The 15,357-nt window shown below is 34.5% G+C and overlaps 1 protein-coding gene across 1 annotated transcript; it reads left to right on the top strand.

The window, feature by feature from the left end:
- Positions 1-560: 560 nt before the first annotated feature.
- LOC133799687 (callose synthase 5-like) lies at positions 561-5,438 on the top strand. The gene is made up of 16 exons (XM_062237686.1): positions 561-1,089; positions 1,265-1,387; positions 1,477-1,572; positions 1,654-1,737; positions 1,811-1,971; positions 2,544-2,667; positions 2,766-2,860; positions 2,958-3,075; positions 3,164-3,333; positions 3,732-3,841; positions 3,942-4,067; positions 4,142-4,210; positions 4,698-4,887; positions 4,968-5,025; positions 5,154-5,273; positions 5,358-5,438. Exons 1-16 carry the CDS (start codon positions 946-948, stop codon positions 5,436-5,438), a joined length of 1,869 nt encoding a protein of 622 aa, XP_062093670.1. The 5' UTR covers positions 561-945.
- Positions 5,439-15,357: the final 9,919 nt, after the last annotated feature.

Below are 15,357 nucleotides of genomic sequence, written 5' to 3'. Positions count from 1 at the left end.
TAAGCAAACCAGATAACAACTTTGCTCAAGTAGTTGTTTGAATCAAAGCTGAGCTACCACTTATTTACTTTGTTGAATTATGACTTGTCAAGTTTATATTAATTACTATTATGGAGGAAAAGAAAATATACATTTCAGTTGCATTTTTGTGTTGTATATTTGTTGAAACTAGGCATTGATTGCCATTTGTTAGCAAATGCATACGACAAATTCATGCCCATCAAGAACATTCTAACTTATGATTACTTGTTACATATAAATATACTTGTCTAGCTTGATTAGTCTTGAAGCTCAACTCCTTGGTGTCTCTTATTACTTGTATAAATTCTTGATTGTAACTAAGACTTTTATTTGCATTATTGAAGACATCATATGCTTCATATTCTGCAAGACTGTAACTAATATTGAAATTGAAATAATGCATTTTCATTATTTACCAGCATATGCATAATATTCCTCTAGTAATTATTTTTGAAATCATGACAAGGTGGATCATCAAGCAAGAATTAAAATGTTTTTTTCCCTAGTCATACTTCATGTACCTTACTTTTTCTGATCAGACTTCTATAGATGTCTAAATAAGTGACTAACTCAGTAGGTCTCAACTCAAGTATAATTTGGCTCATGTATATCTCATGCCTTTTTTAACACCTCTTGTAAATATCTGTAGTACCTTTGCGCAAACTCTTAAATCGTGATTTTTGAGTATTCACAGAGTTGAATATGAATGGCATGAGTTCTTCCCCAAGGGTATTACTTGTCGCTTCTTCTTGTGACATGAGCATTCACTTAATTAACTTGTTTTCTATGCTAATACTCTCTTTCCAATGCAGCTCAAAACAACTATGGAGCGGTCGTGTCACTTTGGGCATCAGTTATCATGGTCCTTTTACTACATCTTTCCTTAAGTTTGACATAATGGTTCATTAATGTGCTCTTGTATAAATGAAACTTCTTGCTGGCATTGATGAGACACCTCATACTGTCCCCCATCATATGCAGGTTTATTTTATGGATACACAAATTTGGTATTCAGTTTATTCAACTTTATATGATGGTGTCATTGGGGCCTTTGATCGTCTAGGAGAGGTAATCGATTTGATTATTATTTTTCGTACATCAATTTAATTTAATGCAAGTTGTATGTTATGTTTCCTGTTCACTTCTTGGGATAGCCTGGTAATGAATGAAATCAATACTTTCTTATCTACTCATTCTTATAGTAACAGTTGTCACTGATTAAAGCATGCCCACTTTCTTACAGATACGAACATTGGGGATGCTTAGATCAAGGTTCCAGTCCTTACCTGGTGCATTCAACACATATCTGGTGCCTTCAGATAGGTCGCAGAAAAGAGGATTTTCTTTTGCCAAGCGTTTTGCTGAGGTTGCTTTTAAAAAAAATTGTACTGTTTCATGGCATTAGCAATGGTATAGATTCCTTCAATATATCTTTGTTTGCACTTCACCCTGCAGATTACAGCAAGCAGGAGAAGCGAAGCTGCAAAATTTGCACAATTGTGGAATGAAGTTATATGTAGCTTCCGAGAGGAAGATCTCATTAGTGACAGGAAAGGCCTAAAATTCAGTCATTTTTTAACTAACTTGTGTTCATCATTTTATTAAAGATATACTTGGTTCCTTTACTTCAGGGAAATGGATTTGTTGCTAGTTCCTTATTCATCAGATCCAGGGCTGAAGATTATTCAGTGGCCACCTTTTTTGCTTGCTAGCAAGGTAAGTATAAACATTTTGAGATCTTACATATGTTACCGTGGCCTTATTTGACCTTTTCTTTTTACCTCTGCAGATACCAATAGCATTGGACATGGCAGCTCAATTTAAATCCAGGGACTCTGTTCTTTGGAAGCGTATATGTGCTGATGAATACATGAAATGTGCAGTGATTGACTGTTATGAATTTTTCAAGCATGTCTTGAGCATTCTTGTGGTTGGAGATAATGAAAAAAGGTTATATTGGTATCAATTGGTTTCTCTACAAGTAGAGTATATAATTCTGTTTGTTTCAGTTTCTAGAAATCGAAGAGTCAGAATAAAACTAATGTCCAGTTTTGTAGTCTATAATGTAAATGAGTTACAGTTCTTACGGTTTCTGAAACTTCTTTGTCACACTTAAAATTTTCTCTTACATATCAAGATTTCAAAAAAAAATTTAAAAACTGGAAAAGGTACTGGGTAATTACATTATTTTTTTAAAAAAAAATTTTAATTTTTCCATTACTCTTATAGCGGGGAACACTTGATTTTGATCTTTGCATTTTTGGCTATACTGTTTCTAGTTTTTCATGTATGAGCTAAATTTCAACGATTTTTCTTTTTTTTTTTTCCTTTTAACACCACAGATTGATTTCATTTACGCCAAGTCATTTATGCTTGAACCAAATAACATGTACCATAATGTAACCTGTAGAAATTACAAAAAAGTGTTTTATATATTATTGAGCGTGGATATCAATAATTATTATAGTCTCATCCTATATAAAATGTTGCTATACATTCTAATATGATTTTATCGTTTGCAGGATAATTAGCATCATTTTTAAAGAAGTTGAAAGTAGCATCTCAAAAAATCTGCTTCTTGCAAACTTCAGAATGGGTCCTTTACCTACTCTTTGCAAGAAATTTGTGGAGCTTGTAGAGATCTTGGTAAATTATTAGAAGAGAGCATATATGTAATTATATACACAGTACATGCTTAGCTTGAAAATTCAATAAACTTTATTATTACAACTTCTTTGTTGAAGAAAGACGATGAACCATCCAATAAAGATACAGTGGTGTTGTTGCTGCAAGATATGTTGGAAGTTGTCACCCGTGACATGATGGTGAATGAGCTCAGGTAGGTTTAACATTAGGCCATTCTATCTGAAGCAATTGTTGTGAGTTTTAAAAGTTGAATTGTAATTCATGAACTTTTTTCATGTTATACCTTTCAGGGAATTGCTTGAAGTTGGTCATAGCAGCAAGGATACTGGGAGACAACTTTTTGCAGGTACTGATACAAGACTTGCCATAGCATTCCCCCCAGTTGTCACAGCTCAGTGGGAAGAACAGGTATAAAAATTTAGACTCAGATGCATTTTAACTGCAATCTGTTGTAACTATTTAACTGAAACATGCTTATTGCTTGCCATCATTCTAGATAAGACGCCTATACCTCTTGTTGACAGTGAAGGAATCTGCTACTGATGTACCAACTAACCTCGAAGCATGTAGAAGAATCTCATTTTTCACAAATTCACTGTTCATGGATATGCCACGTGCCCCCAAAGTCCAGAAAATACTTTCTTTCAGGTTCGATAAAAGTTCTTAACTCATAAACATGGAACATATTAATTCCATACGCCTGAACCTTCTTGAAACTAGTCAGGGTACTTGTAATTAGAATAGCAAGGTCTTTTAAGGCCTCAGCATATGATCTACCAGTACCTTTCAAAACCCAGAAAGTGGCCTGTAGCTTCTACTGGCATTATTTCTTATATATTTTTTTAACGTTCAATATTTAAAAGCATATATTATTTCACTTACTTTTTCCTGGGGGTTATATTCATGGAACAAATTGACTAGGAGTTTAGTGTATGTTTCTATCCTTGTATGTGCAGGATATATTTTATCTGCAATATATTATATTCTTGCAGCCAGCATAGCTTAGGCTCATAAAATGAAATATTGACTGCATGATTTGTATCTTAATTTCCTGCTACTGGCAGTGTCGTGACTCCATACTACAGTGAGGAGACAGTTTACTCTAAAACTGACCTTGAGTTGGAAAATGAAGATGGTGTATCAATCTTATATTACTTGCAGAAAATTTTCCCAGGTGTGTGATTTTGTCTTTTAACTTTGTTTCACAGTAAATTTTCTATTTGATTTAATGACCACAATCTGAATTCAGTATTTAATCATTTTGCAACTTGCAGATGAGTGGAATAACTTCATGGAGCGAATTAAGTGTAAAAAAGATAGTGAGATATGGGAAACTGAGGAAAACATTTTACAGCTTCGTCACTGGGTCTCCCTAAGAGGACAAACTCTCTGCAGAACAAGTATTGGATGCATTCCTTTCTCATGTTTCATAGTATTAATCAGCTTGTTGTATTGACTATTTTTTTTGTTTCAGTTCGAGGAATGATGTACTACAGAGGAGCTTTGAAGCTTCAGGCTTTCCTTGACATGGCCAATGAAAGTGGTAAGAGTATTTTCACCCAAATCATTAACCAAGAGACTTCTAAAGATCTTGTTGCAAATTCTAGTGCCTTCATATATTAAGGCCTTTTTGGGATTGTAGCTTTTACAGAAATCATCAACTATTCTGTCTTCTGAAAACAAGATCTCAGCTGCTTCATAAAATTTATAGTGTATCTTTCTGTGTTGTAGTCAATTTTATTTCACTTGAAAAAACAGGATTGTGCTAAAAAATCATGCAAAAGTTATTAAAGCTTTAGAAGTTTAGAATCAATCTAACAAACTCTTACTTCCTAGTCCTCTTTTTTTGGGTTTTAGGAATCAATGTCTATCAAGCTCTTAGTTCTTAGTACACTTTAATTGTGCATGTTTATTATATGCCAGTGGTGTTTGCCTATGAACACAATCAATGTTTTTCCTGATCTCTGTCCATATGAGGTAGTGTAAGTAGTTATATTTTCTTTATGTTTGTAATTTCTTGCTGTGAACAGAGATACTTGGAGGCTACAAAGCCATAACAGTTCCATCAGAGGAAGATAAAAAAATCCAAAGATCTCTTTATGCACAATTAGAAGCAGTTGCTGACATGAAATTCACATATATCGCTACCTGTCAAAACTATGGCAACCAGAAGCGAAGTGGAGATCGTCGTGCAACAGACATCCTGAACTTGAGGGTCAAGTATGTTCTCCGTTCGTTAATTAATGTTACATGTCATTTCTTCATTTCATTCAAGAATTTAATTTTTTTCCTTTGTACAGTAATCCTTCTCTTAGGGTGGCATATATTGATGAAGTTGAAGAGAATGAAGGAGGAAAAGTACATAAAGTTTATTATTAAGTTTTGGTGAAAGCTGTTGATAATCTTGATCAGGTAAATATTGAGAACAATAATTTTGCTTCTATGCCTTATGATATACAACTGATTGTTTTGGTACCGGTTTAAAGGAAATATATCGGATAATATTACCGGGTTCAGCCAAGATAGGAGAACGAAAGCCAGAAAACCAAAACCATGTTATAATTTTCACGAGAGGAGAAGCTCTCCAGACGATTGACATGAATCAGGTAACCATTAGAATTTGAAGTTATCTTATGTTGTCTTTTGAATTAAGGCCAAGTTTGAGGCTGAAAGCTTCCAAATTTCTGTAGGAGAATTACTTGGAAGAAGCTTTAAAAATGCGTAAGCTTTTGGAAGAATTCAATGGGCAGCCAGGCTTCTTGAGCGGATGAGTCATAGCTAGAGTAACTTTTGAAATCATAATTAAAAAATATACTAATTGTAGTTTTTAGTTATCCCTTACATAGTTATTACAAGTGTATATTTTGTTCTTGTAATTTTTAAATTTGTAACATACTGAGTTCTATTGATTATTTTGTTTGCCTATTGATTATGTCTGAACCATGTTGTAATTACACAAAAAATTATGAATGAATATAGTAGTTGAAAATAAAGAAATGAAAAAATCCCATATTCTACATGGGACGTCGGTCTCCACAAAATTGTTGTCTTATGTATTACAGGGGACGATGCTTGCACATAAATTGTCATCTCATGTACTGCAGAAAGATGACGCTTGAGTAGGAACTGTCGTCTCATTTACTGCAGTGGATGATGCTTGCACAAAAACTGTTGTCTCATGTATCACAAGAGACATCGTTTGTATAGGAACCATCGTCTCATGTACGGTAGGAGATGATGTTTTTATTTAAACCGTCGTTTCATGCATTACATGGCATGACATTGCATGGGATGACGGTACTAGAACCGACGTATGAGAGTCCATACGACGGTTTAAAACCATCGTCCCATGTCAATTTTGTAGTAGTGATATACTTAATCTTGAGGTAAAGCAAGAACTTTAATAATGAATATTTTCACTTACGTTACTAGTTAGCCATCGCATTGAAAACTCATTTGCCACGAAGTCTTTCATCATCCTCATAACATAGAATCCACATTGTACTGATTATAATGGTTGATGAGGACACTTAACAGTTCTCCATGTGACTTCCTTAGTTTTTGAATTATTTGTGCGCAAATGTTGAAAGACACTAAGCAAGAAAAACATAAACATTTAGATGTTGTTAATTTTTAAATGAATTTAAGAGTATATAGTTAATTGGTTATATTTTTACCAAGAAATGAGGGATTTGATTTCATCTGGTAGAAAATTGTGAAAAGAATCTAGGAAATAGCACAGTTGGTGATCAAAATAAATTATTATAAGCATCCAATGCTTTCTAACAGAAATACAAAAATATTTCATTATTAATATTATATATATTCACTAACAAAATACTAATAATAAAAAAATTACTGCTTATGATATGGAAACAACAACATTTGACCCGGATTTGAATCAATCATACACTTTGATACCCATTTAACTCGTTCTTCTTCCGTGGATCCAACATTTGATAACCAAATTGGCTCAACAAAATGTAAAAAAGTGACTGATCTCTCTTTTCACTAATAGCAAGTATAAAATCCTACATAAAAAAATGTATCTTTGTTAAATTTAAAAAATAAGTTATCTACAAACTTATAATTATTTTAAAAATCTTTGATACCTGATATATAACGATATACATGATGCTCCAATCTCTTCCATTAAGCCAAAGTGGACTATATCTTCTTGTGAGATATATAAATCATTCTCGTGACCTAATCTCTCAAAATCCATTGGAACTTTGACCATAAAACTTGGCTCCACATACTTCACGGTAGCTAATAGACACTTGAGAAAGTGAGGACCCCTGTAACGACCCAAATTTACTAATAAGGCTTAAGGGCCTTGATTAGTGTGTGGGGAGGGCATAATTGGAATATATGTGATTTAATGATTTAAAGCATGTTGTATGACTATTTGAATATTTGAGATGCATGGCTATGTGTATTAGTATGCATGTAGTCCCTCGTTAGTTTAGAAAGGGCATAATTGTAATTTTGGCCCGTTGAGGGCATAACTATATATATATGCGAAAATTCTTGAGACCACATTATTATGTGGATATATCTGTGATCTGTGACTCGAGATGAACCTAGTGAGCAGATTAGCGAAAAAGTCATGGCGAGGATTTATACCCAGCTCGGGGTGAGCCTGGGGGTATAAATGGGAATTTAGTGAGTATATTGGAGTCTATTTTGATATCGAGGACTATAATTGGTGATTAATTAAGTATCGGGAAGTAAGCGGTAAATATTAGAGACATTCGAGGAATTAGCGGGAATGGGTAAAATGACTAAAATGCCCCTAAGAGGATTAAAGGGTTTAAATTAAAAGGGAGGGCATTATGGTCAATTGGCTTACAAGAGATAAGTGTGCTGAGGCTTTATACTTAGTGGGAATTGTAGAGTAGTGTAGAAGGCCGAGGAAAGAAAGAAAAGAAGGAAAAGAAAGAAAAAGAAAAGGAAGGAAAACAGTGTAGTTTTCTTAGGGTCGGTTTGTGGTTCTCTCACCATTTCTCTTCATTCTTCTTGGAACAAAACTCAGAAGGGAGCTAGATTAAGCTGAGTAACAAGAATACTAAGCTAAGCTTGAAGGGCTGGCAAAGGATTAGCAAGAACACATTAATATTTGAGGTAAGCCTTTAGAGTTTTCAGTTTTTGGTTTGGCTGGTTTAAACTATGGTGTCTAAGTTGAGTTGATGGGAACTTTAGGGGAACTCAAGCCAAGGAATTGAGGAAGAACAAGCTAAGGAGGTCTAGACGCTAACTTGAAATCGAATTCCCATCAAAGGTATAAATTATGAGCATTAAACTTTGATGTTTTGACTAGTTTCTACCGAGTTTCTGAATTTAGGGTCAACTATGGTGAATTTTGAGATTAGGGATGCATGCGATTGGGTTTTGAGTATTTGGGATGCTTGGGATGAGTGGAGTGTGTTAATAAGTTTGTTTTTAAGTTTGGTGAAGGTTTGGAGAAGTTTTGGTTATGTTTGGCTCGGGGAAATCGCAGGAAGGAAAAGTGTTGCATTGGCTGTCTATGACTAGCGCTAGCCTTTGGGCGCTGTAGCGCTAGGCCATGCTTCCTGGGGGATTTTGGTTCTGCTTGTAGCACAATAGCACCCTTCTTAGAGCGCTGTAGCGCTGCCCTATTTCTAGAGAGGGATTTTAGGGTTATTTACAAGGGTTTTTGACCAAGGGTTCGGGGTTCGATTCCACCACCCTGTTTGGTGGAATTAGGACTTCCCGGGGGCTCAGGATTTGTCCCGAGGCTGGGTTATGGACTTGAGGTTTGGTGATGACTTTGACCTATGGTTGTGATTAGGTGAGCGCTAGGGATCGAGAGAGATCGTGCTTAAGGAGTCAAGTGATCAAAGCTAGTGAATCTAAAGGTAAGAAAACTGCACCCGGTTATATGTTTGTGATGGGACTAAGAGCTCCCGATATCTGTATAATGTCAATGATGGTATTACGCCATGTGACATGTGATAGCGGCCTAAGGGTGCCGTACATAATATTTGCGCACAGGGTGCGGCTTGGCCACTGGTAGCTGAGGACATCTTAATATTCACTGAACTCGGTTTAAGCGGGCCGGAGTCAGTGGGATAACGGAGGGTGCGGCCTGAGGGCGCTAACCCTAGTTATCAATTGTGAATTAGTGTGTGATATGAGTTGATATGTTAATATGCTGAATACTTGGGTTATTTTGAATGTTTATATGATGGAGAACATGTTTATGCAATATGAGATATTGGATTGTCTGTAGATTGCTTATGCTCTGTTATTGTGTTTTCTTGATGGGCCTTGGCTCACGGGTGCTATGTGGTGCAAGTAAAGGCAAAGGCATGTTAGACCAGTCCTAAGATGGAGAGCTGCGGGGTTGAATGTACATAGCCAGCTGTTCGGTTGCTTTGACTGAGGAGTGGATCAGGACAGGGATCGCTGAACTGTCTATTTTGCCTTAGTATGGCTAATATCGTATTTAGATTGTGAATCTTTTGTAAATGGTTTTAAACCTATTATTTTTGGATCCCGTGTAAACAAGAAATGTTATATATAAGAAATGTGACTTTTAAGACCAAAATCTTTTAACCCTAGTACATTATAGTTTCAGTAACACGATTTTAACTAAATGACTTGATTAATAAGTCTAGCACTTTTATAAACACACAATGTAACGGTCTTGGCTATCCAGGGCGTTACAACCCCACTAGGAATCTTGAAGAGTATTGGGGCACTAGCTTTACTTGAAACTACTTCATTTTGACTAGCAAGTCTTTGGGAATAATGAGACTTCTCTTGTGTCATTGGGGCATTAGGTATTGGTGAACCATTCCTTTTTTTCTTCTTTGTCGTCTTAGGTAGCTTCAACATGAAAGTAACACATGTTAGTCATGAAAAATAATTTAATCACTAAATATAATTGTTTGTCAATATCTTACCAAATATGAATCATAAGGAATGATCAGCTGAGATGGCCACACAACATAGTGGCCGACATCATGATGTACTAAAGAAATCTCATCCCCAATAGGAAAAATAAGTTTAGCATCATCATTGCATCACTCATCCACTTGCACACGATAGCTACCCTTTCTTAAGTCAACACAATGAATTTTTCCGCTTGTTGCCATTATTCGTCCAATAGCAACAATATCACCATTTCTCTGCCAATAATCTAGACTTTTGATTATCCTACAAGCTCAAGATGAGTACAAAATAATATTTATATCATAATAGATAATTTCTTCAATAATAATATGAATAGGTGAAGAGTAAAATACCTTTGAAGAAACTAAAGACTCATTTAGCACCTCCATTGGCATAGGGGTTTCACTTGTTGGTGAAATTATCGAAGCAAACTCACTTGACTTCCTTTTAATGATGAAATTTGATATACTAATTCTGTAAAATTTGTCAAAAATAATTCTCGTTCTTCTCTTTCTCATTCTCGCTCTCTCTTTCTCATTTTCTTTCTACTTCAAATTGTTCAGCTTGACTACGTAGTCTTTTCTCTAACTTTTTAAAGGCATCTATGTATTTTTGAGATTGGTGTTGTTGAAATTGAAATTGATATTGTTGAAGTCCACTAAAACCTCCTGCTGGCATAAAAAATTAGTCTCTTTGTGTAACGCCATGACTTTGGCCTCTTACTCTACTTGGATGCTCCTTTTTTCCTAACACTTGTGTCAATATATCATTTGTCCCAACTTCTACAAGTGTCTCCTCATTTCTCTTATCTAGAAGGTCATCCTACAATATTTAATTTCATAAATTTAGTAATAAAATATATTGAAGGATAAAACAAAATCCAAGTTCATATAGTTTACAACATACAACGACATCTCGTATAAGCTTGTCACGTTCATTTACATAATATATTGATGCATCTTTCCTTGCCTCCCTCCAAAGTATAGATTGACCTATTGGATCATTTGTGCCTAGTTTAGTTTGCTATAACAAAATAATACTCAATTAGTTCTATATAAAACCATTAATTTTTTTTCAACAATAGTAAGAGCTCACTTACAAGGTTAATTTCTATTTCTTTATAACCGCGTCGTGATGAATGATGAGGATACTCCAAAGCAGCACGCCACTCTTTTTGTTTTTCCTACTAAATTCCTAATTCAATTGGAATAATTTAACTTTTCAATAAATTAATATATGAATAAAAAAAATTGAAACTTGGTATTGTACACTTACTTGAAATACTTTACTTTTTCTTTTGGTGACGAAGTTTTTCCATTCCTCCTCAGGAATGCTATATCTTTCTGGAGGCACATCTAATGTAGTGGGATTCTCTTCCAATAAATCTGGGATGTTAAGGTACGGAGCTACAAATCTTCTAGTCAAAACTGTTTTGAATGCCCTCCACTTGATGCCTACTGAACTCATCACTTCCTTTCTCACTCCTTCGTTAAGATGAAAAGCTAGCTACAAAGTTTAACAATACAAGTTAGTATAAATAATAATACACAAGTTTAAAAAATTACCTTTAGTCTATGAATCTTACATTTACATCTTTCCAAACATTCTCTAAAGTTGCAGTAGGAACATCATGCCAATTATCATATGTAATTGACACCAATGACTTTGCTTGCATCCCTAAATAGCATTGTAATACTCTCTTCGGAGTTCCAATTAATTTCCCTCTCTTGTTAAACCTTAAATTTATCTTAATCCCTTTGATTTTATTAGCAATTATTTTTGCCAATCGCACTATCGCCTTAGTCAGCCTACTTTTCTTCTTCTTGGTTGTAGGATCTTCATTACCAGCCTCTTCTACATCAATACCTTTGTCTGCATTGTCTTCAAGTTCCTCTTCAGGATGCTCTTTAGGATGGTCCATGATCCTATTAAGAAAAAACAAGTATAAAGATTAGTACATAAAATAAACAAATGATAAGAATGTTTTAAATACAAAGCCACTAGGTTTGGTCTAGTGGTTATGGGGGTTGGGAATTAGGGTGAGATACAGGTTTGAAGGTTCGAAACTAGGATCTCTAGTTATTGAGGCTTTTAGTCTCAATTAGGCACCAAGTGTGCCAATTATAAAAGAATATATATTTTAAATACAAACTTACAATCCAAATTTCATCACAATCTCGTCGAACATATGGTCCAACTATTGATTCGATTCCCTCAAATTCATTGATATCTCAAATTTATTTCTCAAAAGTTTGAAGCTTGCCAATCTCATAATCATCATCATCATCACCTATAAATTTTGGTTGTGATGCAAGTACAATTGACCATCTTGAATTTGAAGGATCTTGAATATAGAATACTTGTTTTTCTTGACTTGCTAATACAAATGATTCTTCTTTATGGCATATTTTATTAAGATTCACTGAAGTACATCCTAACTCATCTGACGAAACATACTTGTCTTCTACCCAATTGCATTTGAACATTGCCATCCTAAAATCATGATAATCAAGCTCCCATATTTCTTCAATGACTCCATAAAATTTCATATCTCCATAAAATGGTTTCTTATCACGAGCTGAAACAAATTAAAGAGTTTTTGCAACAATACATACACCGCTATTTTGTGTCACTCTAACATCATCATGAGCTTTTGTACTAAATCTACAACCATTTATGACAAATCCATCATGCTTAATTGGCATTGTAGTCGGACGTAATGAAATCCATCTTAAGTTTTCAGATACTTTGCGAGACTCCTAACTCAATTCAGATTGAATCTGCATAATGTAAAATAAATTATAGATTTTGAAATAGTTATTTTTAAAAACTAAGTATACTTATAATGAAGTAATTAGAATAGGCTATCCTATCACGAAACCATTGATTAAAAGTTCGATGGTGGTAATCTTGAATCCACTTTCTTGATTTATTTCGATTCTCACGATGATGACATTCCAAGTGTTCTCTGAAATTAAGAATCTTGTTATTATGACAATAAATCATTGCTTAAATATCATTTCACATAATATTAATACTTACTCTATGTAAGCTTGAACTTCAATTGTATTCTCTAGAACATTTTGATGAGCAACATCCCACTCTTCTTTTTTGATTAAGGTGAGCCTTTCATTGTTGATGTCTCTTCCAATAACATCGTCACTCATTGTCTTTCTGGGAATACCAATCGCTTCTGTATCAGTAATATACTCAGTATAAAATTCAACTGCTTCTTCTGCTATGTAAGCCTCAACTATACAACTCTCTGGACGATTTCGATTTCTAACATAGCCTTTGTAAACTTTCATCAATCTTTCAAATGGATACATCCAAGGAAAACATACATGCCTACATAGTTTTACTTCTCTAACAAGATACACTGCCAAAAGTAACCATGATATCAAAAAAAGATGGAGGAAAGTATTGCTCAAATAAGCACAAGGTCTTGGCAATTTCTATTTCAATCTTGTCCAACTTAGATACATCCACAACCTTACAACATATGGCATTAAAAAAGAAACACATTCGTATTATAGCATTTCTAACATGTTGGTCTAATGATCCCCGAATAACAATTGGAAGTAATTGTTGCATCAATACATGACAATCATGAGATTTAAGACCGATTAGTCTACAATCTTTCAAAGATACTAAATTACGAGTATTTGATGAATACCCATCTGGAGCCTTAACATTTGCCAAAGTTTCACAAAGTTTACGCTTCTCGTCTTTCTTCAGGGTGTAACAAGCAGGAGGTAAATATGTTCTTCTTTCACCTGTTTCAGATGCAAAATCATTTTTTGATTCAGAAATTAACACAAGGTCCTTACGAGCAGAGATATTGTCCTTTGTTTTCCCAGGAATATTAAGTAAGGTTTTGATCAAACTACACATATGTTTTTCTCAATGTGCATGACGTCAAGATTATGTCTTACTGACAAATGTCTCCAATATTCCAATTCAAAGAAAATTGACTCCTTCTCCCTACATGTAGTATTCTTTGAATCATCCGCTAGTTGATCTTTCTTATTGCGCTTTCGTTTAATGTTTATTTTACATGTTCCTTTCTTTTTCCCCTTTGTCTCTACACTTTCATCGACCTATTCCACAAGCTTGCCAAATTTATTTTCTATTAAACGAATCTCTTTGTAGATAGCTTCTCCAGTCATTGGTGTAGGCACTTCTCGCAATTCTTGATAACCATTAAATGCTAATTTTTGCTTCCGGTAATAACGCTTTTTTTTAGAAACCTTCTATGACCCATATAACACACCTTCCTACAATATTCTAATCTTGTGGCACTTGTTTGTTCACCACTAATCTTGTGGAACTTGTTTGTTCACCACATATCACTTGTTTATATCCTTTCACAAAACATCCTGATAATTTACCATAAGCAAGAAAATCATTGATTGTCCATAAGAGTACACCTCTAAGTATAAAATTTTATTTTTTTAAAAGAATCATAACAATTAATTCCTTTCCACAACACCTTCAAGTCATATATCAAAGACGCTAAATAGATATATATCATTTCCAGGTTGTTTGGAACCTGATATCAACAAAGTCAACATTGTGAATCTTCTTTTCATACATAACCAAGGAGGAAGATTGTAAATACATAGGATCACTGGCCAACAACTGTAAGATGAGCTCATATTGTTGAATGGATTGATGCCATCAATAGAAAGACCAAGTCAAAGATTTCCAGGTGCCTCTGTTATTTGAGGCCATAGTTCATCCACTTCTTTCCAAGTTGGGGAATTAGCTGGATGGTGCAATTTATCATCATTGATCCTTTCATCCTCATGCCATCCCAGACTTTCGGCATGTTCGGGATTTTGAAACAAACGTATAAACCTAGGTATTGGTGGCAAATACCACAATACTTTTGTTGGAATCCCTTTTTACATTCTTTGTTGTTCATATTTTTTTCCATCTAGATGTTTTACATACGAGGCACTCATTTACACTCTCATATTGATTCCGATACAGAACACAATCATTTTGACAAGCATGAATATTGCTATGCTCCATTCCTAATGTGCACAATGTTTTGTTTGCTTCATAAAGCGAGGAAAGCAATTCATTGTCTTTTGGTAAAATTTCTTTTAATAAAGTTAATAACTTTGTGAAACTTGTGTCACTCCAACTACTACCAGCTTTCAAGTTGTATAGTATTACTAAAACAACTAATTTTGACAAAGGTGCCCCGGAGAGTATTTGTTTCTCTACATCTTCTGAGAATTTCAATAATTCTTCAGGCTTATCAACAAAATGTTCATCTGCATCTCTCACCATCTCTATAGGGTCACCAAATACTTGATCAAATTGCTTTCTTTCATTGGGAACAATATTGTTAGAGTGATCTTCTTCTCCATGCCAAATCCACTTGACATATGTTTGGTCGAATCTGTTGAAGTATAGATGACTCTTTATCTCCATTACGTCTAATTTTTTCAAATTCGAACATTTTCTACAGGGACAATGAACTCTGGAGGGATCCGTTGTATTTTCTAAGGCTAACATAATAAAGCTATCAACTCCCTCTTCATACTCTTTTGAAAGCCTGTTATTTGTTATCCAACTCTTGTCCATTTCCTAGAAAAAATTAGACAAAGGTTTCCCTAAAATTGGACTAAAATCCTCCTGCACATAGAAAATTCTCATAACAAATTTTTAGAGTTGTCATGTTCCTATGAATAGAATATGTTTTTAACTTAAATTTTGACAGAGCTTCCCTATACCAATCAAAGAAGAACAATGCAAGCA

The sequence above is a fragment of the Humulus lupulus genome, chromosome 9 (genome assembly GCF_963169125.1).
Source record: "Humulus lupulus chromosome 9, drHumLupu1.1, whole genome shotgun sequence".
NCBI lineage: Eukaryota > Viridiplantae > Streptophyta > Magnoliopsida > Rosales > Cannabaceae > Humulus > Humulus lupulus.
Note: the sequence above shows the minus strand (reverse complement) of the source record. Positions and strands in the feature narration are given on the sequence as shown.

Excerpts from the sequence above, each read along its gene's own strand:
- LOC133799687 (XM_062237686.1), top strand. The coding sequence starts at position 946 with ATGAAACTTCTTGCTGGCATTGATGAGACACCTCATACTGTCCCCCAT. Across the intron at positions 2,668-2,765 it reads TGGAGCTTGTAGAGATCTTG|AAAGACGATGAACCATCCAA; the intron begins GTAAATTATTAG and ends TCTTTGTTGAAG. Across the intron at positions 3,076-3,163 it reads CAGCTCAGTGGGAAGAACAG|ATAAGACGCCTATACCTCTT; the intron begins GTATAAAAATTT and ends CCATCATTCTAG.